The 27,688-nt window shown below is 40.6% G+C and overlaps 1 protein-coding gene across 1 annotated transcript; it reads right to left on the reverse strand.

Annotated features, from left to right (window-relative positions):
- Nucleotides 1–958: 958 nt before the first annotated feature.
- Nucleotides 959–25,972, reverse strand: agmo (alkylglycerol monooxygenase; the record flags this gene model as incomplete). Its single annotated transcript, XM_084557800.1, has 5 exons — nt 25,966–25,972; nt 20,535–20,686; nt 3,465–3,568; nt 1,978–2,159; nt 959–962 (listed from the first exon to the last, which is right to left on the reverse strand). Exons 2-5 carry the CDS (start codon nt 20,650–20,652, stop codon nt 959–961), a joined length of 408 nt encoding a protein of 135 aa, XP_084413926.1. The 5' UTR covers nt 20,653–20,686; nt 25,966–25,972.
- Between the last annotated feature and the right edge of the window lie 1,716 nt (nt 25,973–27,688).

Here is a 27,688-nt window from a genome sequence, read left to right on the forward strand (position 1 = left end):
TGGAACGGGAGAGTCGCATCATGGATGTGCAGCCGACAAATCTGCAGCAACTGCGTGATGCTATCATGTCAATATGGACCAAACTCTCTGAGGAATGTTTCCAGTACCTTGTTGAATCTATGCCACGAAGGATTAAAGCAGTTCTGAAGGCAAAAGGGGGTCCAACCCGGTACTAGCAAGGTGTACCTAATAAAGTGGCCGGTGAGTGTATATGTTATCATATATGCTGCATATATAACGTATATATGCAGCATATATGCACAGATAAACTGCATATAGGTTTCATATATGCGCATATATCCTCATATAGGTTCTTTCCATGTGGGACCAAACAAAAGGGAAGAGTATCACCAAAAACATTAGAGATCATCCAGTGGGTGCAGTTTAGGGTAAAATCTAACTTCATGGCAATTAAATCTTTCATTCATTCATTCATCTTCTGTACCCGCTTATTCCTGTTAAGGGTCGCGGGGGTCTGCTGGAGCCTACCCCAGCTGTCATCGGGCGAGAGGCGGGGGTACACCCTGGACAGGTCACCAGTCTATTGCAGGGCTAACACAGAGAGACAGACAACCATTCACACTCACACTCACACCTATGGCCAATTTAGAATCACCAATTAACCTAATGAGCATGTCTTTGGATGGTGGGAGGAAGCTGGAGTTCCCGGAGAGAACCCACGCAGACACAGGGAGAACATGCAAACTCCACACAGAAAGGCCCTGTCGGCCCATGGATTCGAACCTGGGACCTTCTCGCTGTGAGGCATCAGTGCTAACCACCTCGCCACTGTTCCGCCCGCAATTAAATAAAAATGTTATTTCAAATAAAAAAGAACAGTTTTCTGACAAATTTGGACCATCTTTAGATCTACAGGCAAAAAAGTTTTCTGTCAAGCCAGATCTATGGCTCTGTTCAGATCGACATGCACCTATGTAGAAATGTAACCATATGATTTTTACCTGGAAGACATCAAACAGATACATCAGTGAGCTGGTACAGATTACAGAGGTCAAACAGAGAATATTTCATATTTCGTAATATTTCAGAGAATAGTTCATGTTCTCTTTTGGTTCCAACTCAGATATTTTGATGGCTCACATCAGTATGACAGACCTCTGAGTCTACAGAAAAGTGCATGGCTGGACAGAATTTCTCAGTGATTCATTATTTCCATGTAATGGCTGTGTCTGGCAGCCGAGCATAAGAGTTTTATCTTGAATGAGAGAGGTCTACACCACTTCAGTCCAGCTCTGAAGCTGCAGTGAATAGCGTGCCAGTAAATTACATGACTTCAAAAAAAGCCTATAAAGGAGGCATAAATTACATCCCCTCAGAAAATTGTGACTATTACGACTGTTTTTACTAATAGTGCACTAAAAGATGGGAGGCGTTCCAAATCCATTCATTCCCTCTAATGATCGTGGGGACTGTAAAACTGATACTCTCAGTCACTTTAAAGGTAGACAGAGTGGTCATGCTTCTGTTTGGAATATTTTATAAAATCTCATTATTTTTTATTGAATACAGGTTCCATTGCAACACTGGGCCCACAAAAGCTTGACTTAACAGATGGATTAGTCTTGGCACTGAGAGAAAGATAACTTTACAGACTTTCTGTCAATTCATACAGAGCTTGTGGTGCTTGCTGGCTGGAGTTAATTTGATCACGGTATGACATAACAATACTGATGTTTCCTGTATACAATATATTGTATAGAGGAAGAATAAATATTGGACTCAGACAGATCTGAAAACTATTGATTTCTTCTGTTCAGAATACTTCTTTAAACCTCATTATTTTTTATTGACTACTGGTTCCACTGCAACACTGGGTCAAAAACTTGAAACTGCTTTATTATATGTCTTTCAAAAAAAACCTAGACATATTCTGATTGGAATGATAAGAAATGAATCCTAAATCAGTTGCTAATTAATCTCTTAGACATTTTAATAAAAAGTACATTATATGCATACAACGGTGAAATACAATTTGAGACCTTGCACTTTTGGATAATGATACTTGCTACAATTATAGGACAAAATGTGGATTGAATACTTACCTCTGTGTGAATCCAGAACTGATAGAGCAAATTTAGCTGTATATGAACAGCGAAGATGGATGGAGGTACAGCCAGAGCCATGGGCAAGTAGAAAATCTGAGGAAGAGAAATCAGTAGCAGTTTAATAAAAACTCCAACAAAACAAAACTTCACTGGGTGATGGTTTCACTGTAAACACACATAGTAAGATTCTGTTTCTGCTCTTTTATTGCCATATTGCAACACTGGTGCCTAAACTTTATCAAAAGTCACTGACTTACATTTTAATATTTTCCCATTAATCTTACTAAAGATTAGGAAGGAGAGGCTATCGATTTGGTTGCAGATGACACCACTGAAAAGTTGGATATTGTGAGGAAAGGCCACACAATCCTGGCGCTAGCAAGCCTGGCCCAACCGAGAAAACTTTCAGGACAGCAACTATGAGCGCAATCCTTGGTTGACAGGCTCCAAGGAATACGCCATTTTATCGTGTCGACATTGATGTTTCCGCTGGATTTGATGTATGTGGCGTTGGTGTGCAGCTTTAGCGCAGCGATGGCTCCAGAGAGTAAGAGGAGACTTTTTGTATTGTTCTAAGTGAGTTTCTTGCTTTAGTAATGACATTCATCTTGCTATATGAGATACGATGCAACGTCCTGTTTTATTGTGTATCTGTATGTTGTTTATATAGCAGTGGCATCACAACGATCGTATGTGTTTTGAATAAGGTTGGAGGGCATTCACCCTTGAGGTCAACTGAATGCTTGTTCCAAATTTAAAGCAATTTCCCCAAGGTGTATTCAAACGAATGGTGCAGACAAACTCAAAAATCAATTTATAGACACCAGGAGACTTCTGTAAATGTGATCACCCTCTAGTGAAAGTTAAAATTTACCTACAGTGGTTTAACTTTTCATCTTGCAGTTACAGGTGCAACAAAGTCTATTCTATTCACTGTTATTTTCAACAAATTTGAGTCATAAATCATTTCTACTGATGATGTAAGTGTTTAAAAATAAGTTACAACCATAGTATATATTATCATTCTTAAGACAAATCTAAAGTAAAACATCTGTCTGCTGCAGTTTTTAGCAAACATTACTCAAACAGAAGTTAACAGTGCATTTGCTGGAGACTTTTATTGCCAGCAGATTTGGTGCTCTAGTGAGTATTTACAGCAGTAGGGCTGTGTATAAAGGACTGCCTCGTGTGTGACAACGGTAATAACGGAACATGTCGCTCATTGCAACAGTGTGACTCACTGATGTGTTTTTAATTGTTTTTGGACAACAATAGAGCTCTATGGCACAGAGGAATAAGGATTTGGCTACAAAGACAAACCTTTCTGGTTTTGTTCATTAATCACTCTCATTAATTAATGGGATTTGTTGGCATACCCTTTAAAAGAATATATCTTACCCATGAGGTAAACTGTTGGGTGAGGGACTGTCTGAGGGCAGTGGTGAGGTTGTAGTACTCTGAACTGTGGTGGACCTGGTGAGCAGCCCAAAGGAAGGCCACCTCTGGAGAAAATTACACAAACATAGAACGAGACTATTACTTCATTCTGCTACCCAGGATTTTTCGTGAGCATGTAACTTTTGACACAAGAGTCTCAAACACTCAAATCACTTCTGGATACAAGTAACTAGACACTTTCATCCCCAGAAGGAGTCGTTTCGATCCTGTTCCCGGCCAGTCGCGATGAAAACTTTTGGGGGGGGCGGGGGGGTTTATGACTACGGTGGTATTCGGCTGCAGCTGGTTAGCGTCCAGCCTGATGTCCCAGTGCTCCAGTTTACATTCCTCTGCTGTGTTGTGATACTTGCTACATTAATATCTGTGTTACACTTCATTTTAACATCCAAAAGGAACATGCTTGTTAAGTTTCCCTGGATCTCCAGGCCTCCAGACCACCCCGCATGGTCTGTGCTTTTTGGCTTCTGCTGCCGTACGACAAAAAACAGTAACCCTTAAATATTGCAGAACCTCAAAGTCCTACATACAGGAGACTATGTATAGTAACGTATTCGAATAAAAACAGACCTTGTTGTTACATAAGGTTTTATATGGCAGCCTTGATGTGTTATTTGTGATTAAGGGATGGAGAATCATACCATTAAACTTGAACTTAAGTTTATTAGGGATGAGTGAATGTGGTCATGTTTGGTAAAAAAAGATTAACAAAAACTTCACCCAGCATTAGACAGCTCTGGTCCTAAATGCATGAATGGGGTTAGTGTCAAAGCAGTGTACAAACATGCATAGACGTCTTCCTATTATAAGATCATCATTCAAAAGCCACATGTCCTCCTTTTTTCCCGTGCAATGAACTTGTGAGTTGTAAAACCCAATGGGTTAAAGGTCCGCTGCACCTGAACAAACACACCGCACAGAACTGAAAGTGAGTGTTGTGAGAGCGGAGGAGGACCCCAATCTGCCCGTTTCTAATCAAAGAAACTGACTGAACAATGAAAGGTGGAATTCCTCAAGTGTTTGGGAAACCCTGAGTGAAAGCTACCACTCCTGAGCAATACTCCACACCTCACTTATTTAACTGGGTTATTGCCGGATTTCAGCAGGTGTGAGAAAATAATGTCCCAGAGAATGTTTTTGGAAGCGTCACATACAGTGTTAAATGGTGTATTTTGGATTGAGTCGAAATGGAAGCAACAGGGTTGGATTTTATTTCAAACTTTATTAGCCCTCTCATTGCAGCTGACAAGTCTGCAGACAAGGCGAGAGTGTGGAGGTGTGTGTGTGTGTGTGTGTGTGTGTGGGGGGGGGGGGGGGGTTAGAGTACAGCCAAGCACAAAAATGATGACGTTTCTTCCGCTCTGAACCATGGGGGATTCAAAGATGAACTACTTTGCTAAGAGACATATTTGGAGGATAATCCAGCCTTTGTTTAATTCCAGCAGCCTGAGGGTTTTACTTTTTTTTCCTTCTTCTCAATGGAGTCATGCTTGGCAGGGTCCAGCACTGAGGGCAGCTAAGATTGATGCTTGTTGTCACTGATAGGAAGTTAGAACTGCTCGGCTTCACTGCAAGCCCATGTCCTCATCTCTGGACTCGGCAGGACACTGCATAGTTTGGCAGGGCCTATTCAGGAGGGAAGCCCTGTTAACGGTGAGAACCAATGCCACAAAGCCCACATTCCCGGCAAGAGCAGAGAAATGCTGAGGACGGCACTTACATCTGGCTTCAACTCAGGATTTCTCAAGAATAACAAGGATGGGTGCACGCTAAACAGGTGATAGACATTTATGGTACTACAGAAAATACCAGTTTTGTTTTCGATACTCCACGAAACTCAGAACACCTCAACCGCATCCTCATTTAAGGTCAGTTGTTATATACAGTTGAAACCAGATGTTTACATACACTGTGTTAAAAGACACACAAACCTTTTTTCCTCACTGTCTGAAGTTAAATCGGACTAAACCTCTCCTGTTTTAGGTCAGTTAGGATTACTACAATTATTTCTATTTGCTAAATGCCACAATAATGAGAGAGAGAATTTCTTACTAGGTTTACATACACAAAGATTACTATGTCTTTAAACAATGAAGGAAAGCCCTGATGATGATGTCATGGCTTTGGAAGCTTCTGATAGGTTAACAGACAACATTTGAGTTAATTGGAGGCACACCTGTGGATGTATTTTAAGGCTACACCTCAAATACACTGCTTCCTTGTTTGACATCATGGGAAAATCAAAAGAAATCAGCCAAGATATCAGGAAGAGAATTGTGGAGCTCCACAAGTCTGGTTCATGTTTGGGTACAATTTCCAGATGCTTGAAGGTGCCACGTTCATCTGTTCAAACAGTTATACGCAAGTATAGACACCATTGGAATGTCCAGCCATCATGCCGCTCAGGAAGGAGATGGGTTCTATGTCCCAGAGATGAACGTGTTTTGGTCCGAAACGTGCGAATCAACCCCAGAACAAAAGCTAAAGACCTTGTCAAGATGATGGCTGAAGCTGGTAAGAGAGTGTCATTATTCACAGTGAAACGAGTCCTGTACCGACATGAGCTGAAAGGCCACTCAGCGAGGAAGAAGCCATTACTCCAAAAGCAACATAAAAAAGTCAGATTACAGTTTGCAAATACACACAGGGACAAAGACCTTAATTTTTGGAGACATGTCCTGTGGTCTGATGAAACTAAAGTGGAGCTGTTTGGCCATAATGACTATCGTTACATTCGGAGGAAAAAGGGGGAAGCTTGTAAGCCTGAGAACACTATCCCAACTGTGAAGTATGGGGGTGGTAGCATCATGTTGTGGGGCTGTTTTGCCGCAGGAGGAACTGGTGCACTTCATAAAATAGATGGCAACATGAGGAAAGAACATTATGTGGAAATATTGAAGCAACATCTCAAGACATCAGCCAGAAAGTTAAAGCTTGGGCGCAAATGGGTCTTCCAAATGGACAATGACCCTAAGCATACTGCCAAAGTAGTTACAAAGTGGCTTAAGGACAACAAAATCAATGTTTTGGAGTGGCCATCACAAAGCCCCGATCTCAAGCCCATAGAAAATTTGTGGGCAGATCTCAAAAGGCGTGTGTGAGCGAGGTGGCCTACAACCCTGACTCAGTTACACAAGTTCTGTCAGGAGGAATGGACGAGAATTTCAGCAGACTATTGTGAGAAGCTTGTGGAAGGATATCCAAAGCGTTTGACCCAAGTCATACAGTTTAAAGGCAATGCTACCAAATACTAAGGAAATGTATGTAAACTTCTGACTTTGAAGAAAGTAATAAAAAATTCTCTAAGAAATTCTCTCTCTCATTATTGTGGCATTTAGCAAATAGAAATAATTTTGGTAATCCTAACTGACCTAAAACAGGAGAGCTTTAGTCTTAACTTCAGACAGTGAGGAAAAAAGGTTTATGTGTCTTTTAACACAGTGTATGTAAACATCTGGTTTCAACTGTATATGTGCACATGACGTCTCCATTACTGCCTTTTGTCAAGGACACAAAATGCTTAACATTCAAGTGGTAAAATAGGACGTAGTTGATTCCTACATTCATATGAACGCTTTCTCATGAAAACGGTAAACATGAGCACATTATAAGGCAGCACAATTGCAGGTATCGGTAGCAACCATACTTGCAGAAAGTGCTACTTGCTAGCAGTGAGGCTACTGGTAGATCTCTAGCTAATGGAAAATGTAATTTAAGAAAGAAACTAAAGAGTAGGTAGCCATGCAAGTGGTTCTTTGAGGCTGCACTTTGGGGATGTGGTGTATTTAAGCTAAGTGAAGTAAATAATTTTTATCATGGTCATCATCTTAATGTGTCATGTTAGAACTAAGAAGAAAGTAATTCATTTTGCAGGTACAAGCTCACCAAAGTTATAAGGATCTGCGCACCATTGAACAAATTTTAAGCAAGTCATCCTCCACATTTGTTTTCACTTGGTATCAGCAATCTCAGAGATATTTCAAGGGGTAAGAGGTTTGTGAAAGTTTTGGTTGATTAGACAGTTTTTCATATATTTTTTTTATATTTTTTACCCCATTTTTCCCCCACAAATTTAAATGTCTTTAAATACACATTAATGTGAAACCAACATATTGTAATGAATGAATAAATGGAGGGTATCGGTTGACAAGGTATGTTCATAACTGGCAGTGGCATGGTCACCCTACTCACTGTACCTTGCACATGTTGAAAATAAAAACATGAATATCTGAACCTGTGTATTATTTGAATAGCTTAGTATTGAATGCGCATGCAACCAGATATGTTTATACATGGCAACAGGCCCAGTTTTATATAAAACACAATTTTATACTTATACCAATTTTATGCAATATATATATACAGTTGTGCTCACAAGTTTACATACCCTGGCAAAATGTATGAATTCTTGGTAATTTTTCAGAGAATATGAATGATAACACCAAAACATTTCTTTCACTTATGGTTAGTGATTGAGTGAAGCCATTTATTATCAAACAACTGTGTTTACTCTTTTTAAATCATCATTTAAATCAAACAATATACCTCAGTGTTGCCATATTTTGTGAACAACAGCACAGGTCTGGCAGCAGGATGACGTAACATTTTACTTCTTAATTAAAGCTGCATTGTTGAATTATATTGTGACAAATAATAAAGGCCTGTAAGTCATAATCAGTCATGTAACGTGGCTGAGTTTGACTTTGACATAGCCTGTTTACATCCTGCTGAACCCAGTCCAGAGCAGTGCTCACATAACCAGTTGTATAAACGCAAGACATAAAGTCCTATTGAGCACCATATATTTCGTTACAGCAGAGTCTGCACTATGTGCCAGTGACTGCCAATCTGTACCTTGAATAATGCTGCCATAAAAAGAAAGTATGACTAAACAAAGAAAAATAAACAGCATAGAAGGAGATTCACTCAAACCTTATAAACCGCTTTTACTGTAAAATAAATCAGCTGCCTAAATCGTCACCCTCAGCGACAAAGTCCTGGCACCAACACGAAATGTCGTTCAAGTGCAGCCCTGTGAGTGGTGGGCTGCTCTGTCTGTCACAGGACTAATGGGCTGTGAACAGCCCTCCAGTGTTTGGATTGGAAGGCTCTTGGATAGGTTGCCAACCCAAACAGCAAGCGCAGGACTCTATGGGACGGTCAGCCAACTCCCTTCTGACGCTGCCATACTTCATGCTGTCCACACAACTCAGTCACACACTCTAAACTAAACACGCTAACCCTGGTCAGGCCCACTTAAAGCTCCCACAAACCCGCCGTTAAAAACTACGTATAGAAAGTGACAGGTGAAGTAAAATGACTTTTCTGTTCTATTTTATTATATTAACATTCTCTCTAAATGTTCATATTTGTAGATTAATCCATTCTGTCTACTAAAATTCAAAACACTTATTACTTGCCCTCTTTTACCATTCTGTTGCAAACTCAGTGACTGTAAACCAGGGATTATAGAGTTATAGAAATGTCTAAATCACAAGTACAAACCAGACATATGTTACAAAAAGCCAAAGCAGAACACTTTTATATGCATTTCATTTTTCTGTATGCAACTCGTGTAAAATAATTGTTGTTGTTTTTTTAAGAATTATTTCATTGTGACATACATTTTCATGCCACTTCCACTGCCATCAAATCACAACACAAAGAGTAAGACAAGCTTAACATTTAGGTGTTGCCCAGTAAAGGGCTGCTTAAAGGACCAGTGTATTAGATAAAAAATCAATCAACGATCAATTAGATAAAAAAAGGAATACTAAATTCATATTTATTTTATTATTATATCTATTATATCATTATATCATCTGTTGTTAGTTTAGAATGTTCTAAATAGTAAGGTATCTTCAACAAAGCCCACCATGATGTGATTCCATTCTTTTACACTTGCTCAAAACAGACAAACCAAGCTTTTGCATTTTTACACCAAGTGGTGGCCTGCATTTGTTCTCCTGTAGGTATAGTTGCAATCTGCAACTCCACCACCAGATGCTCCTTCACACTGGCCCTTTAAACTTGTCGGTATTAAAAGCATTGGCTTTCATGAGGTACGAGTACGAGGTACGAGTTTAGTTTCATTTCTAACACCTGAAACATCTGCAATAATTCTGCATATCTACCCATACCTTATACCAGGATGCACAGTGTTTAAAAATTGACTTGATTTTTTGCATTTACCTCTCTCACCACAAAATCCAACAATTAACTATATAAATGATAATCACCCAGAAACTTCTAAAAATCTGCCCTTGTGTTCACATTTAACCCCTCAAATCACTGAAAAGGTGTCCTCAGCTGTGTCTGCAGTCATAATCACCTTTTCTGTCAACACTGCTGACAGAGGGAAGTCTGTCTGTGCAGCGGAGCACATGAGGGCAGCAGACAGCTGGACTGGAATGGCCTCTGCTGAGCTCAGCGACCCTCTCAATGATCATAACCAGCTCGTCTTTGTCTTTGCCTTGTCACTTTGTTCAAATACTGTGCATACACGCGCTGTGAATATCATATCTTTATGGTGTCTAGGTTTAATTAGACCAGTTTCTTTTTACATTCCCTCCTTTTCAACACACACAGCAGAAGGAGAGTATGAGCAAAGAGACCTATAGATCACTGTTGATGTTATCTTTACTTCCCATGAGGCCTTTCATGTCCTCTCTTCTGCTGTGGCGAGTCAGACCCCCACATCCTGACAAAACCATACCAGCAGAACCAGCAAACTAAGCAGGGGCCCAGATTCTTATGTCAGCCCTGCAACCTGCACCAGGCCAGGAACTTGCCATCAGAGTGAAGATTTATGGAGACCTCGACACCTGGGGGCATTTTAAGCCCCTCCACCCTGCCCCACAGCCAGGAGGAGCTTCTCTTTGAACAATAACATCCACACTGGCTGTGGCTCCTTAGGGACGAAGGACAGTGGAGGAGTGCTGAGCACATCTGTTTGTCTTAACAACTGCTGCTGTCTGGAGGGCTGAATGAAGGGGAGGGGGAGGGTGTTGATACACCAGTAAACAGATGCAGAGGATGCAGTAAGGTGCTAGCAAAGCAAAAATACTTAAAATAATGACTGATCATTCCAGGGAGCAGTGATTCATTAAATATGTTGAATACATATATGTCATAGTTACTTTAGGTCACCTTTAGCATGTCGTACAAAAATCCCATAGTATGTTAGAACATGTTGTGATATATTATTAACCATTTGTATATAACATTGTATGTGCACTCATACATTTTGAAAAGCTTGGAAAGGAGATTGCATTTAAACACATGAAACACATTTTTATTTATTTTTTTTTATTTGAGCTAAATATGTTTTTAGCTATATTTGTTGCACACATGGGTCATCCCTGCAGCAGCCACTCTGAGCAGGTGAATGCTGCTTGACACAAAAATTGTTCAAAAACCGCTCAAAAAGAAAATGAAAAATAGCCCAAAATGTGTTTCAGCCTCCAAATTGATCAAGTATCTGGGGGATGCACTGTGACAGAGGCCCCTCCCCTCAACTCACAGGACCCAAAGGATCCCACTACTAATGTCCTGGTGCCATACGCCACAGGACACCCTATGAAGGCCTATTCCCCAATGAGTCAGAACTGTTTTTTGGGGGCACAATGGGAGACTTACACAATATTGGGCAGGTGGTTTTAATGTTGTGGCTGATCAGCGTTCATCAGTAATGATACCATTTCACGAGACCTTCGACTGATTCTCTGATGTTTCTGAGCTATAAGTGTAACACAGCTCAGCAGCAGCAGTCAGTGTGGTGAGACAACTGCAGCGTAACTCCATTACCTCACATATAATCAGAGTACAGACAGCTGACTGGCTGATTAATGGCTTCACCCTTGCTGGCATGCCTGGATATAGATGCTGCCCGAGAGCAGAGCTACTATTAGTGGTGTTTGCGATATGAGGTTAGAATAAACAGAATCAACAGGCCTGTCAACAACATGGCCGCATCTGAACCGAGTCAGCCTACTGCTCACCCGAGACCATCTGGTTCCATGCTGGTTCAGAATAGAACGGTTTAGAACATATATAGTCTGTCTGCTGCTGAAAGAGAAATGTAAGGGGGGGAAAAGTGGGGGGTGAACTGGACTTTGTTTTATATTCTTGTCAGTCATCACATTATTAAACCAATGTGTTTAGAAAAAGGCATTTTGATGGCTGTTAATGCCTAAACTAGCAGTTAAAAGTTTATCAAAGGTTATTGTGGAGAGGAGTTAGCTTACTGGAAATCTGTCAGCATTTAACAACATCTTGGTTTCTTTGAAAGCAAAATGTAAACATGAAAACTGCAATGAGAATACTTAATTATGATAGTACTAAGCACTAAAGCTACAGCGCTGATCCTGAGCTATGCACCAGTGATAACAGTTAAAGCAAATATTGGTGTCCGAAGTCAGAATAAAGCACTTCATTTGAATCCATGTGTGGACAAAGGCTATTCAGATGTTTAAACTTTAACTCGGCTTTTAACCATGGTCGATGCTTGTCTACACAGATTCCAACAAAATTCCAAGCATTGAGCATGAATATGGTCTCATCACAAGGCTTTGCTATTACTTCTGTGAATAGAGAATCCTGAAATTCATCCAGGCCTGAATTAAAAAAAAAAGGCATGCAGATTAGGTGGTTTGCTTTTCAGTCTCTCTCGTTATCTCCAGAATTGCAGCGTCTAGTAAGAGCAAACCCAAGTCAGTTAAGATGGCATCAGCACAGACGACTGACGCCTTTCCACTACTTTCCACTTAATTATCTTTGAGCTGTCCTTTCATGTGGAAGTCACGAGTGGGGAAACTATGAAAATAGCTATAAAACTGCTCAAGCTGAAAATTATATTTTACACTGAGGCCAACAGGGGCACACATTTCCCAGCAGAGAATGACACTTTCGCTTCTTCCTGCACTTTTCTTTTGTTATCTTTCCCTTATTATTCAGTATTGAGATTTATAGCTCACATCACTTCCTAAAAGAAGAGGTTCTCAGCTTGGTCGAGGACAAACTTGATCCACTTCAATTTGCCTATCAGAGGAATAAAGGAGTGGATGACGCTAAGCTTTTTATCTTGGACAAAATTTATAAGCATCTGGAGAAACCCAAATCTCATGCCAGGCTTTTATTTGCTGACTTCTCATCAGCTTTTAACAAAATGCAGCCTTACATTTTGATTGAGAGGCTTGCTTCTCATTTTAATCTGCCCGACCAGCTTTTAGCCTTGTTCTTAAACTTTCTGACTGATAGGACACAGAGGGTTTTAGTAAATGGGGTTACATCAAAAACCCAAGTCTCCAACACAGGTTCCCCACAAGGCTGTGTACTTTCCCCGCTCCTGTTCATTTTATACACGGATAGCTGCAGGTCTCTTAAAGAGGACAGCTTTTTCGTTAAATTCTCTGATGATACTGCTCTGATGTCACTCCTCCATGGCGCAGAGTCAGACCACGGACGTGCGCTTCCTGATTTTGTAAAGTGGTGTGACGACAGCCTTCTCGACCTTAATCTTCTTAAAACTAAGGAACTCATCATCGATTTTAGAAAAAAAGGGACAAATACCTCAGTATGCAGGATCCATGGTGAGGATGTGGAGATCGTAAATTCTTATAAATATCTGGGTACGGTTTTTGATTCTCAGCTGAAGTTTGAAATTAACTCTGATTCAGTGGTCAAACGTGCCCAGCAGAGAGTCCATTTATTGCGCAGGATTAATTCCTTCGGGGTCTCCAGTTCTATACTGTGCACTGTGTATTTGTCATATATTGAGAGCCTTCTTACCTTTTCTTTCATTTGTTGGTTTGGTAACATTACAGTGAAGGACCGAAACTGTTTAAATAATATTGTGAAAGTCTGCTCCAAAATTATTGGAATTCAAATGTGCGACCTGAATTCTCTTTGGGAGAAACGTGTCCTCCAAAAAGCAAAAAGTCTGATGAACCAACATCATATTCTGGAAGATGAATTTGTTCTTATGCCATCAGGTCGGCGTTACTTGCAGCCCCCCAGAAAGACAAACCGTTACGCAAGATCATTTATTCCTTCAGCAATTACACTACTAAATACTGAGCTGAGGAAATAATTATTGACTGATCTGTTCTTGGCACAATGCACTTTAGGAGCTACGGATATGTGCAATTCATCTTCCATTTATTTATTTATTTATTACTGTGTTTTTATTAAGCACACATTATCTTTTATTCTGGGCTGCTATTTTTATTTTTATTTTTATCTTATTTTTATTTTTCTCTATCAGGACAAGCAGTTATTTGTATTCTTTTTATCATTATCTATTCTGCTTCTGATGTCTTTTTATTTATAAATTGTATTTGGACCCAGACCTCATCGCGTTACTCCTGCTATATACTATTGCTGTGTGAATGGTTGTATGTCTAGATGGTGGATTGTAGAAACTGAATTGCTCTTCGGGGATTAATAAAGCTTTCTGTATCTGTATCTGTATCTGTATCTCTTGACAAAATAGGATTATAGATGCAGCGTCCATTCTGTTTTTGAGGCAAAAACCAATGAGATTGTAAAAAGTTCAATAAAGCAAGACAGGGCTCCTAAAGCATTGTTACATGACAGTTTGATACTTGTTAAATGGCTGGTCTATTCCTTAGTGCTTCTTTGCAGTCATCAGGCATCCCTCACACTGGAGTATTTTCCTCTGGATGGAGCTGGAGGTCAGAATTTGGTTGACCAAGATGACCTTGGCTGACCAGAGTGAGGAGTGAGGATCATGTGGGCCCTGTCCTGCGGTCGGGGACAGCCACTTCCCTTTGGTAACAAGGGGAAAAGCTTATATATCCTGAGCAAGTACTAACGACTATCTGTAACCCCACAATGTTCCATAATAACAACCCCAACAGGCTAGAAGAAGAGGAAATGAACGTAAGTGGAAAGTTTTTTGAGACATAAAAATGATTCTGCCGTTCAAAAATAGAACAATTCCAACCGAATAAACCGAGCAGATATGTGATACTGGAGGCGGCATTCCTCTGCCTCGTCAGACAATGAGAGAGGAAAACAGCGCATGTTGCTTGACATGTTTTCCAGGTTTGTCCAAAAATCTGGACCTCTTTGCGTCCATGCTTTTCAGGCCTTGAATTTTTCCAAATCCAAAGAGTACACAAAACCTGCCCGTTTGATCCAGATGAGATATTTTGTTAGTTCTACTCCTACACACTTGTCCACATATTGACCATGATAACAAATAAAAGAGAAAGACCTGACCTGACGTATGCAGTGTTTGGTTACAAGTATGCCAATACTATTTGCTGCACCAGAATGCTATTTGATAACATAAGACGTTATTTAAACATCAGACATTCAAAACACATGATCTCTTTGTACGGGCTGACTGCCTTTCAAAATGTGCGTCCTTGTCATTGATTGGATAAGGGGTGTTGTGATCTGATCTCAAGCAGTTGACGGTAGCCTATCAAAATGAACAAGCCGCCGCAAGCCCTGTGGCTACAAATTAGGTGGGAAGAATAGGGCATTTGAAGGCGCATCATGCAGCCTCCATCCCTGTAAGTAAGCTAACTATGAAGTTAAATAAGTCTCATCTACTTTTTAAGTTGCTGTTTTGCACTACATGAACTACATTTCCCTCTGCTGATTTTTCACTGACACATATTTAACAGCAATGTGTTCCCCTAGTGCACCCTGCATTCCCAAAGGGACCCCGCTCTTGAAGCTCAAGTTAATTTCATTTCATTTTATTTTCTATATAGCGCCAGATCAGCCTTTTCAATAGAAAAGGTCTATATCTTGTTCTATTATGAAACAAACTAAATAGCCTTATCTTATTTACCTTATTTACATGACAGCATGTCATCTCTGTCTCTACATGGTTGAAATTCTTCTCTGCTCTCTGTATAGGCTGACAGTAGGGAACAAAGAGCGTGCGTTGGAATATATGTTACGTCCAGACAACAAACAACTTGGATTTACTGTTAACTCAGTAATTATCAGTGGCGGGCCATGCATTTTCCACCACCACTAGTGCCACATAAATCAAATCCAGCAGACGCATTAATATCGACCCAATAAAATGGCAAAAATATACAAGATGTAAATATAATAAATTTTACTCCCCAGAACTTAAGAAACAATTTAGAGTTCTCCTCAGAGCCTGTCAACGAAGTTTTCTCAGCTGGGCCAGGCGAGCTAGCTCGCCAGCTTGGCTTAAACGGAGCGACTCTCTAACCGTCCAATCAGAGGACACGAAAAAGGCTGGCGCTACCGTAGGCCACAGAGAAGGCCTAGGAATACGAACTTGAAATGTGATTGGTTAAAGGAACAGCGCCATTAAAATGTATTCCAAGCTTTAGCCGCCTGCAGTTTTAATTGTGAACGCCCAGACAGATTTCCTTGACTCTGGCAACACAAGATGGCTGAAATATTATTGGATAAAAGCGCTAATGCAAAGTTACACTGCCAAAAGCTGAGAGACGGACAAGCCATAAAATAAAAAAAAATAGGCTATTGGGAATAATTTATTTAACTTACTCTGTAAATTGGATTAAAACAATTAACAAATTGTTGTAAGAAATCCATATTACTGCGAGAGACTGCTTTGAACATGCTAAAAAAACAGAAAAACTGGTCTATCTCACTGTCATCTGACTGATGTAAATGGGAGGTTAAACAATCCACTACCATATGTGGGAGTAAAGTGGAGACTGAGCAGAGCAGATGGCCAAATGGCCCTTTGACAAAAAAAAAAAAAAAAACATTAGTTGGATAACAGCAGTTACAAAGACATTTTCTGGTTGCAATTTCTCCAGTGTGATGCTTAGGTTCTTCCATCCATTTTAAACGATTATTAAGTTGTACATTTTTGGGTTTTTGACTCCCGGTTAGCCAAAATAGGTCTAACAAAAACGTCAGCTTGGATCCTGAGAAATTGGGGTGGAATTGAATAGATTTTTCTGACACTTTAAAGACAAACTGTTTTTCAGTTATGGAAGAAAACAATAAGCAGATTAACGGAAGAGGAAAATGGTGGTTCGTGACAGCTCTAGAAGCATGTTTTGTAAGACACTGTCATTATTTAAAAAAGTTAATCCACTTGTAATTATTTAGTCTATCTCTGACATGAATTTCCCAAATGTTATGTCAAGAGACGAATAAGCCCCATACAAATCCACTATCTCTTAACTGTTTCATGATTCTTGATTATATTTATGTTGACTGATGCTCCAAAGTACTCCCCATTCAAATCACCTTGGCTTCTGAATAAAGTGTTTTTTTTTGTTTGTTTTTTTAACACTGCTTAAATAGATTAAAGAAACACTATGAAGACACGAGATCTCAATTGGAAAAAAAAAATCATGCTGGATATACACATGGATATACTGATATGAACTCTGTAATGTGTTAAGAACAAAAGTCTGCCACATCGTTTGATGGAGATGAAAATTGTTAACCTAAAGAGGGCTGAAGACGCACCAAAAATCAAAGTGAAATAAATTAGCTGATTTTTTTTAACCAAAATTATTAAATTTTGCCCAAATTTCATTGCAGTAACTCAAAATGGTACTCAGTAGTTTGTATGGTCCCCACGTCCCCATGCCCCTAATGAGACGACAGATGGCGTCCCAGATCTTGACCAGGGTATCACTGAGCTCCTGGACAGTATGAGGTGCAACCAGGCACTGTCGGACAGACCAAAAATTATGTCCCGGGGGTGTTCTATTGGATTAAGTCCAGGCAAGCATGGGGGCCAGTCAATGGTATCAATTCCTTCATCCTCCAGGAACTGCCTGCATACTCTCGCCATATGAGGCTGGGCATTGTCACGCACTAGGAGGAACCCACTGCACCAGCGTAGGGTCTGACAATCCAAGGATCCAAAGTCCAAGGATTTCATCATGATACCGAACCACCGAAACTGGTCATCTGAACCAAACCCTTTCACATCTGTCACATGTGCTCAGGGTGCACCTGCTTTCATCTGTGAAAAGCACAGGGCACCAGTGGTGGACCTGCCAATTCTGGTGTTCTATGGCAAATATTAAGATCCAAGATGGCAGCGTGCACACATGCTACGGCTTCTGCCTGTCCCGACAAAACTGTGTTTTTGTGTTTTTTGTCTTTTGAGTCTCGCGTCAACCTGCCTTTAGCCGACGACACAGACATGGGTTTCTGTGAGAGAGTGCTGTGTCTTCGTATTTGTGGAAACATGGGTGAACAACATGGCTCAACACATCCCGGACTGTCCCATTCAGCTCGACTGGCTACCATGCTGGCACCATAATCCCTGTGCACAAATCACCTTCCACACCACTCTCAGAGATATTGAAAGACCCCAAACGTACATCAGGATGTTTGTTGACTTGAGCTCGGTATTTAACTCCATCAGCCCCAGCCGATTGATCAACAAACTGCACCGCAACATGGAACCTCCCTCTGTCTGTGGATCAAGGACTTCCTGACTAACAGACCCCAGCATGTCAGGATGGGCACCTCTGCATCCTCCACCATCGTCCTTAAAGGGGAACTACCGTTTTTTTACAACCAGGACCTTATTTGTGGCATATAATACGATCGTTTACTCACCCATATAACTTTGGTGTCATTTTTAGTCCTTCGGAAAATATTTAACACCAGCGGAGCGCCACGTATATCCATATAGTGGGAGTGACTGGGGCACCGCAACGCAGCCTCTAAATAACGCATTATCTGCCACAAAACTCGGTCATTTCACCAATATTTTGTTATGATATGCTAGTGCTATTCCCCGTTGAGTCCGGAGTTACCCGTTATCTATTCGCGGACATTGTTAACAGCAGGTTTGTTGTTCTTTGGCCAGCTGTTCCTCTCTCTGCCTCCGCATCCTCCTTTCAACGAGCTCCTCATCCGTATACTCTGGCTCAAAGCGGTAAGGATGTCGATCATGAACAAAGCCGTCGTCCACAACCTCAGAATCGGAAAAATATTCAGCCATGTTGCAAAAAACTAGCAGTAGCAAATTACAGGTAAACAAGGTGTGCACAGTGCTCAGTGATGACATCATCCAGGTCAGAGGTTAGTAGGTCAATCTACAGACCCCGGATGATGATAACAGGTAACTCCGGACTCAACGGGGAATAGCACTAGCGTATCATAACAAAATATTGGTGAAATGAACGAGTTTTGTGGCAGATAATGCGTTATTTAGAGGCTGCGTTGCGGTGCCCCAGTCACTCCCACTAAGTGGATACACGCGGCGCTCCGCTGGAGCTAAATATCTTCCGAAGGACTAAAAATGACACCCTCATGCAGTCTGTTTCTGATTATTTGGTCAGAGATCTTCACACCAGTGGCCTGCTGAGGGTCATTTTGTAGGGTTCTGATATCCTGTTCCTTCTTGCACAAAGAAGCAGATACCAGTCCTGCTAATGGATTGAGGACCTTGTACAGTCCTGTCCAGCTCTCCTAGAGTAACTGTCTGTCTCTTGAGACTGTGCTGGGAGACACTGCAAACCTTCTGGCAATAACACATACTAATGTACCATCTTGGAAGAGTTAGGCTGCCCGTGCAACCTCTGTAGGATTCAGGTAACAACTCATGCTACTAGCAATGACACTGGCCAAAACTAGTGTCAGAAAAAATGAGGAGGGAAAAAAAAGTCAGAGGCCTCTACCTGTCAAACCATTCCTGTTTTGGGGGTTGTTCCATTGTTGCCCCTCTAGTGCACCTGCTTTTAATTTCATTAACAACAAAGCAGCTAAAACAATAAAAACCCACTTTGCTACTTAACTGACCAGATCAATATCCTAGACTTTAACTGACTTGATATCATACTCTGATTAAATAGTGAGCAGTGTATATTATGTTGCCGAAACTGAGATGTACATACACAGAGAGACATCACCATGACAGTAATAATGCCCATCATGCTCTCTGCCATGGTTGGATGCTAAAACCACCTTCCCTGCATGTTCAAAGTCAAAAAACAACCTCCAGCATACCGAGGCGCTCAGTCACCTCAAAGGATGGCGGCCAGTTTTTGGCCAGCTGCGGCAAACCGTTTAAAAACAGCTTCTGTTGAGCCCGATTCTAACATCAACACAGGAGCAGCGGAGGAATTCCATCCAACACTCTGTGGACTAGACGGCAAACAGCCTGATGTGCCACTGACACAAATAAACATCAGCGCAGGCCACAAATAAATACCTCTCTTCCGGTGTGCTGAGTGGTAGTCGAGCATCTGGCATGTGCATCAGCGAGCCAACACACATGGAAGGTTTTCCAGGAAGCCACTACTGAAGGAATACTTTATCCGGTATATATTTTATATCTGTATGTTTTTATAGCGATGCTGCCGGACATCGCTGTTTCGGCTGTACAGCCCGTTGCTGTGACAGCTCCAGGTTAAGACCACAGTCTTCTGGGAACCAAGGCCTCTCACATCTGCACAGCTCTAAAGCAGCTGGACGTAACTCAAAACTAATTGCTTCCTCCACAACATCCAGGAAAGCATGATGTGTGTGCTATCTTCAAGACTTCTCCCTGCAACTAAATCAACATTTTACAGTCATTTATCATCAACTCACTTTGTAGTCTTTGTTAGTACTATCTGAGGAGCAATATGAAAGATGAAGATAGTTAGTGTGATGCTGATATGTAGGGGAGACATATTCGCAAAGAGCACTGAGTGCACAAATACAAAACTGGAAACTCCACCGTCCCCTTTGAAGCACGAGATATTCAGCCATATTTTGATGGAAATGATGGAAAAGTTTCAAAACACTTTTTCCAGTAGGAGAAGCAGTCACTGTTCAAATCCATAGTAAACAACATGAATCCAAGCCAACAACAGCCACCACGCTCTGCAAATGACCAAAGCTGATTTAACTTATATAGTCTATACAGAGGTGAGTGTTTCTTATTCAAATGATTGATATATAGACATTATGTAAGTGACAAAGCTGAAACAACAATTAATCCTAATCCTCTAAATTTGACAGCTTCCCCATCAGTTGTGGACATTAGTACGAGTGCGTTGGTACCATGAGCAAAACGATGAACCCAGTAGTAGCAGAAGTCCACTCCCAGGAAGGTGAGCCACCAGGTCCATGCAGAGTCCCAGGGTAGCTCCACCAGGCGGTAGTGGTCCCACATATACATGTAAGCAGTCAGCTCACAGCCTCTCGTCAGCAACCTGAGGGAAGAACTTTCAAAGCTCCATTATTATGTAAGTACAGTATGAAGGACATGTTACAGTTGGACTCTACAATGCAGGGTGTTCATCTGTGGAGTGCTGAGTGTGGAGACAAGACAACAGATTATATTTTCCATCTCTTTCTTAACAAATATTGTAAAGGAATATTACATGGCATACCATCTGACTTAATCTGATCTTAATCAATGGTAATGTTGATGTCATATTGTTGATGTCATATTCTAAAGCACAGATATGATGCCTTTTCTTAACCAGCTTTTAGGACACAACCTTTGTATTTATACCATTTTATACGCAATAAAAATCAATCTTGTCTGCAGGTTCTCAGCCATCCAGGTAATGTTGCATCCAAAAAAATAAGTTGAAACAAGGGCAACTAAACCACAAAGGTTTTTGTGAATGTGATTTTTGCCTGACTATGCTAGACTATGTAGAGGGTGGTGGACATTGTTCATAATGGTCTGGATTTTAAGGCTAAGCCTTAGAGGTACATTGGGGAGCTTGGATATCCAGAGGGAGCCGCTGGTTTGTTGTGGCATCTGGTGAGGATCCCTCTTGGGCCTCTCCCTTTGGAGGTTTACTGGGTAAGACCGAATGAGAAGAGTGTGTAGACCCAGAATTCACTGAGATAATGCTGTATATCTCAACTGGTCTGGGAACGCCTTGTCCATCAAGAGGAACTGGAATTGTGGGTAGAGAGATATCTGGAATTCTTTGCGTCTCAAGGCTGGATTACTGTTGCCACTGCAATCCAGCCTTGGCTAAGTGGATAAAGATGGATGCATGAATGGATGGATGGGCGGGTGGGTGGATGAATAATGTATATATGGGCATATTTATGCTGGAGGAAGCTTTGTTTAATCCTCAGTAGTGTCTGAAGGTATCTATTTCAGTCCCAACAACCTTCCTTAATGCACTTCCAGTGTGCAGCCTAAGAGGCAAAACCCAGGGCAAATGAAACATTCAATACAAAACTTGAGCTGCTCATTAGAGATATTACTTTGACCCAAACGTAATAAAGGCAACACAAACCACCATATCAACATCTTATTAACTTCACCTTTCATTTGTCTGTGTTATAGTGGCCGGACAATGTTCAGAGAGATGTCAGCAAGAAAATCAATTAAGTAATTAAAATGATGGAGACAAAGTTCCAAGTTTCATGTTGAAAATATGGACTTGGACTCAAAGAAAACAGTGGGACTCATCTTTTGACTTCGGCTGTGTCTTCATAACCTGGAAATACTAAATTGCTACCTTGTGTACCTGCTTCCTGGAACTTGCATCAGTTTCCTCAAGTTAAGTGCAATTTAAACAGCAATACTTAAAGTTATAGCAAAAAATGAAATAAAACAATTTGATCTACAAAATCAAAATCTGCAAAATGCCACATTTGTCATTCCAAATAAGAAGCAGCTAGGATGATGATTCCAAATGTCAAATAAAATAAATAAAAGTAATTTTAAGCAGCATTTTATTTATTTATTTATCTTTGGTACTGCAATATTGGTGTGCTGTTTCACCATACAGTCTGACCTGACAACGGCTTTCCTAAACACTCACAGTGGTAGTCTGGAGATCATTCCAGCAGATATGGAGGTAAGTCCATCACTGATGGTGACCACTGGGCCTCCTGTCTTCAAAACGCCCACCAACACCTCCAACACCATCAGTCCAACAAAGAAAGGAGTGGCCTGTACATACACACACGCACACACACACACACACACAAACAATCATGATTCAGCACTGTTACAAACTGTTAAAACAAGACAGTTTCAAGTCCACTGTTGCTTTTACCAGTTGTGTGGAGCATGAGTATTTGTTTTGGCAGATGAGCTAAAAGCTCGCAGGACTTTCATGTCTTGTGATCCGTGATGTTTGTTTCACTGTACGAGCTCAGAGCAACGGGTCTAAAGCCACAATGACTTGGCAGATTGGAGAAGACAAACATTTGTTTGAGCAGAGCAGCAGTGGAGGTAGAAATGATCTCAGTGGATGAATTAAACATCAGTGCTAACAAACCGCACGGTTTCATTTTAGTAATGTCAGGTGGAGGCCAAATTAAATAAAAGGAGTATGAGACACTATTTTAGCAAACTGAATAATCTTGATGCTCAATGATAAAATACAACCATACAAAATCAAAGTTAGTAAGCCTATTAGTTAGCCTGTTAGCATCAGTAACTTGTAGATGGCATGAAAAAAGCTACCAGTCTTGTCTTTAAGGGATAATCACGTCTAAGAGTCTAATGAGTAATAAATACTTTTAATCCAAAGTTTTCTTTTGCTGTGTGTGATTGCTGGTAACCGAACTTTCTCTTCCAGAAGGCTGACTTTGAAATTCCTGAACATTAACAGAACATGAAAATGAATGAACTTCGGTCTGTTTGGCAGTTGAAAAGATATGCTTGGATGTCCTCGAGCTCTCACTCATTTAAGAAGAGCATGAAGCCGAAAGTGGCAGATTAAGAGTCTTTAGGGCTCCATTCTAATGTGAGTACAACAATAGCAGAAATCAAAACTGCTTGGTTAAAAACAACATTGGGTTCCCAACACAGCAAGCAGCAGGGAACCCAAGCAAGAACCTGAAGCTTCAATCTAAATACAGTTCTATTCCCTCATTTAATGCACTTATATTCTCACATAGCTGTTTGTTTGTGAGTAAGTGGCTGTACAACATGTGCCATAACTACCTACTCGTACAATTATTTTCACAAGACCCATCATTGTGATATTACACTACAACAATTGCTGAACCCTATATATTATGCATGTGTAATATTAACTCTTACATACTATTATGGTAATAACCATATTAATGCATTCAGATCACATTCCATAAAATAACTATCTTTTGTCTTTTCTTTCTTCTACTCTCTCATTCATTCATTAATTCCTAATTTTCTTACATATGCTATAGACCCAGTAAACAGCACACTCTTATACACACCACCTACAACCTTCTGTCTTTAGTATGTAGAGGTTCTGGATGTCCTTGATGCTCTGTGTCAGTGATCTATTCCCTATCCCTGTCTTGTTTCTGTTTTTTCCCTGTTCCTCTATTTAGTTTGTAATGTAAAAATAATTTTGTCTCAATCAAAAATAAAGAAAAGTCGTAAACATGTAATAACCTCTTAATAGCTCTGTCAAACATGGAAGAAATTAGCGAGGGATGGGGTCATAACTGCAGCTTTAGAAGCATGTCAGCCCCTGCTGGTTAGCTTCAGCTTGACGGCCCACTGACCAAGTGACTAAAGTTGTAAGCGGGGACACATGGCCCCCGCAAGAGCGAAGAATGAGGGGCGTGCCAAGACCACAGGGGAACACATCTGCAGGTGGGGAGGGAGGAAGTATGCGTACATTCATGTGTGGATGGAAGTGAGAGTGAGTGTGCATGAATGTGTGCGCATATCCCCATGTGAATGATTCCACTTTAGCACGCAGGTGTGTGATGTGAGCTTGTGTGCACGAGCAGGAGCAAGGGTTCCACCAGGGACCCGCGATCACACGCAACGCTCCAACATCTGGCAACAGAATGGAGCACAGCAGCTAACAAATGTGCTTGCAAGCGCAGGCAGACCTACTCCAAACCCGCTGAGAGAGAGATTATCATTCTGGACAGCAGCCTAAAACCTTCCCTCCTTTTTTCTCTCCTGTCTAGCAGATAATTTTACCTCTGCTGCCCTGAGCTCTTGACAGCTCCGGACAAAATTATTCTGCAGGGTGAGCTGATATTCACGTTGTGCGTGGAAAAAAAGTAGAAAAAGTTTGTCTTTGTTATTTTCTTTTGGACATTCATATCTGCCCTTTTCCACCACTGTCTCTTTTATTTCCCGTAGGTGTTGTCTTCCTGTTTTCAATGTTTCCAATCTTGCATGCACTCAAAACCTCTTTTCCCGTCTTTCTTGCAAATAAACTAAAAATCACACTAAAAAGTCTATTTTATACTTCAGCATATTTGAAGCTTGTGTGGAGTGTTTGTTGTGGCGTCTAATAATTGTATTTTATTTTCTTCTGAATTCAACCTTACATGGAAAACGACATTTGTAGACCAGATGTCTGCATTCGCCCAAACAGGCCTTTTATAAAGTCACGGATGACTGATGCTGGCTGAAAACATGCAGGCTGAGAATCCACTTTTATCGTTGCTGTCTGAGAAATGTTGTGTTTGCGTTCGAATCACTGAATAGCTGAGAGACCTGGCAACAACCCGCAAACCCATAATTCCAAACAACTCCAAAATTAGAAGACGTGTGTTTTGTTTTGCATCTAATTAATCTGGCTTGCTGGGATCACAGAGCAACAGTTGTGAGGAATAATTAATGACACATCACACACTGTAAACAGTGCTGAGTCACTGAAGTGCTCAGGCACACCCAAGCAAACTTTTATCACCACCAGGCCCTGCAGCAACAACAAATATGCTTAATCACATTTGGTAGTGGATAATAAGGGGTCCTGCTGTGGGGGTAATTGTTCTCCTCCCCTGATGTGCCCATAAAATCTCATGGCAAACATGTGTTGTTAAACCTGCACCAGACATTTGCCTCAATAAAAGGTAATTGAGACGCTTTAAAGTGACAGCAAGACGGAGAAACGGGAAAAAGCCTTTTTATGAGTAAAGCAGAAGTTATTAAGTTTGGTTTCTGCAGGTATGAATGACATAACTTGAGGTTAGTGACAAAGAGAGAATAAAGTTTGCCCATCTAATTTAAGGTCATTTTAACTGACCTACTTGTCTTGCTGGGTATTTGATTTGTTCCCTCGCTTGCAAATCTTGATCTCCATAAGAGTGAATAAATAATGCCTAAATATTGCAAATTAAGATTTTTGTATTTAACATATGTGCCTTTTTTGGCTTGATTACATAACAACACTGAAGTGCTATTTATCAATTGTAGTTGCATAATTTTCAGAGACGCTTGTAAACACTGAAAATTAATTTGAGGCAACAGCTCAAATCTCAAAAATAGTTGTTATGACAAATGAAAACAAAAACATTTCACTCTGAGAGGCTATAATCCTACTTGTTGAATGTTTGGCATTTTTGCCTCATAAAAGACTAAAAACTTGTCATAATGTAAATCTGTATTGTTTTGTTGATTAATCGACCAGTTGACTAGTTGCTGCAGTTTTAGTTGTTCCTCGAATACTTATTTTTGTGCGAAAACTTACTGTTGTTATTATAGTAGAGGAAGTAGATCTTTTTACACCAGATTTATTAGCCGCGGGTGAGAGAGGGAGGCTACACGCACCTGCTGCACATACTGCGGGACATCCTCCACCTTCTCAAAAGTTGACTCATTCGGTGTGACCATGAAAAACAAAGCCCGGATTCCTCTGGACACAGCACCGGGTTCCACAGCTCCAGCCATAGTCAGCAATCCACCTCCAGGTGAGTCAGTGTTACCTGTACAGGTGCCTTCACTCCGCCTAGCGCCAGTGCTCTGGTCACCGTCTGCTCGCCCTGTTTTTGTCTGCTGCAAATTAACTAGGTCAGTTGCGAAACGGAGCGCGTGGCAGCAGATGAGCAAACTACTCCCATGCAGGAAACGGTTTTAAAGCAGCCGCGTGATACCGTGAGGATATAATCGTTTACCCGTTAATACCCGTATCAAAGACGCTTGTTTACATATGGTCAGGAGGACACTTTCCTCGCATTCCGTGTCACTTTATCTCGCGAGAGTTTGAGAGTTCGTGCAGACTGCTGTCAGGCTCATAGGTCAGGCTGTCTTACAGCATGGAGAGTTTCTTGGCCTGCCAAAGTCCAAGTATTCATCTGTCCATGCTCACACACTGTCACTCACTTTTTGTTGATTCTGTATTTAAATTGGTTCCTGAGAGTACATCTGAGTATTTAACACTGACATTTTTGAATACAGTTTGTTTTTATGTAATTTTTCAAACAAAACTTTCAAACACAAACCAGTTCCAGGTGCACCAGTGAGAGTATTTGCAGCTTTTCCCCCCTTTTCATAGTTGTAAGATCAATATATTTGGGCATGGTAAGACAAAAGCACCATGCATGTCCAATTTCATTGTTGATGTGACTTACATTTTAATAGATTCTCATTTTCCTTCTTCCCTTGACACTGAAGCTCCTCCCAGTTAACAAGTTACTGTTGATACTAGTGTTGTGAGATACCACTAGATTTTGTATCGATCCAGTACCAAGTAAATACAGGGCCTGTATCGCCGATATCCATACTTTTTAATTATAAAGGTGGATGCATCATCAATTTAAATCTGAATTCATTTTCATGAACTTAAAGTATTTTTGAGATTTGCCTTTTTATTATTAATTAGTCAAAATCCAGTGGAGAATTTGGGCAAAGTTTATAAGTAAATAGAAAATACTTAAATAATACTTAATACAATAAAAACACAAAATCGTCACTTGAAAACAAATGAAAACAAATTATTTTTCAGGCAGAGTGTTCAGAAACTACAATACAATTATACAACTAAATCCCTCCCCTCATTGCACTTCTTTCTGGATTTTTTTCTTAAATAAAAGTGTACAGGATTGTTTGTGTTTTCAAGTAGCATGTATGTTTAGGAGGTACAATGCAATACAAAAATAAGACAACATTTCTCTCCCTCCTGTGACAGCAGCAGCATTTAGATAAACACAGTCAGGTCACCTCTTTAATGAAACCACTGCAGTCATACAAGAGAGAAACTGAAACTTAAGTATTGATCTCATTACACTGGTATCGATCAGTATCAATACCATCCATCCAAGCATCGATATTATCGATATTTGGATCGATCCGCCGACCACTATTTGCTACTTGGGCTGCACTTAATGAAACAATAAGTTTCATTATCAATAAACCCTGAATAACAATTCAGTACTTTGTTATTTTTGATAAATACAAGCAACACTGGGATTATTGACTTGTTAAATGCCGTAAATATACTGAGAAAACCACTGCTGGGCAACTGTTGGTGATTAGAAGTCACTGAGGCTAAGAG

The sequence above is a fragment of the Chelon labrosus genome, assembly GCF_963514085.1.
Source record: "Chelon labrosus genome assembly, chromosome: 12".
Taxonomy (NCBI): domain Eukaryota; kingdom Metazoa; phylum Chordata; class Actinopteri; order Mugiliformes; family Mugilidae; genus Chelon; species Chelon labrosus.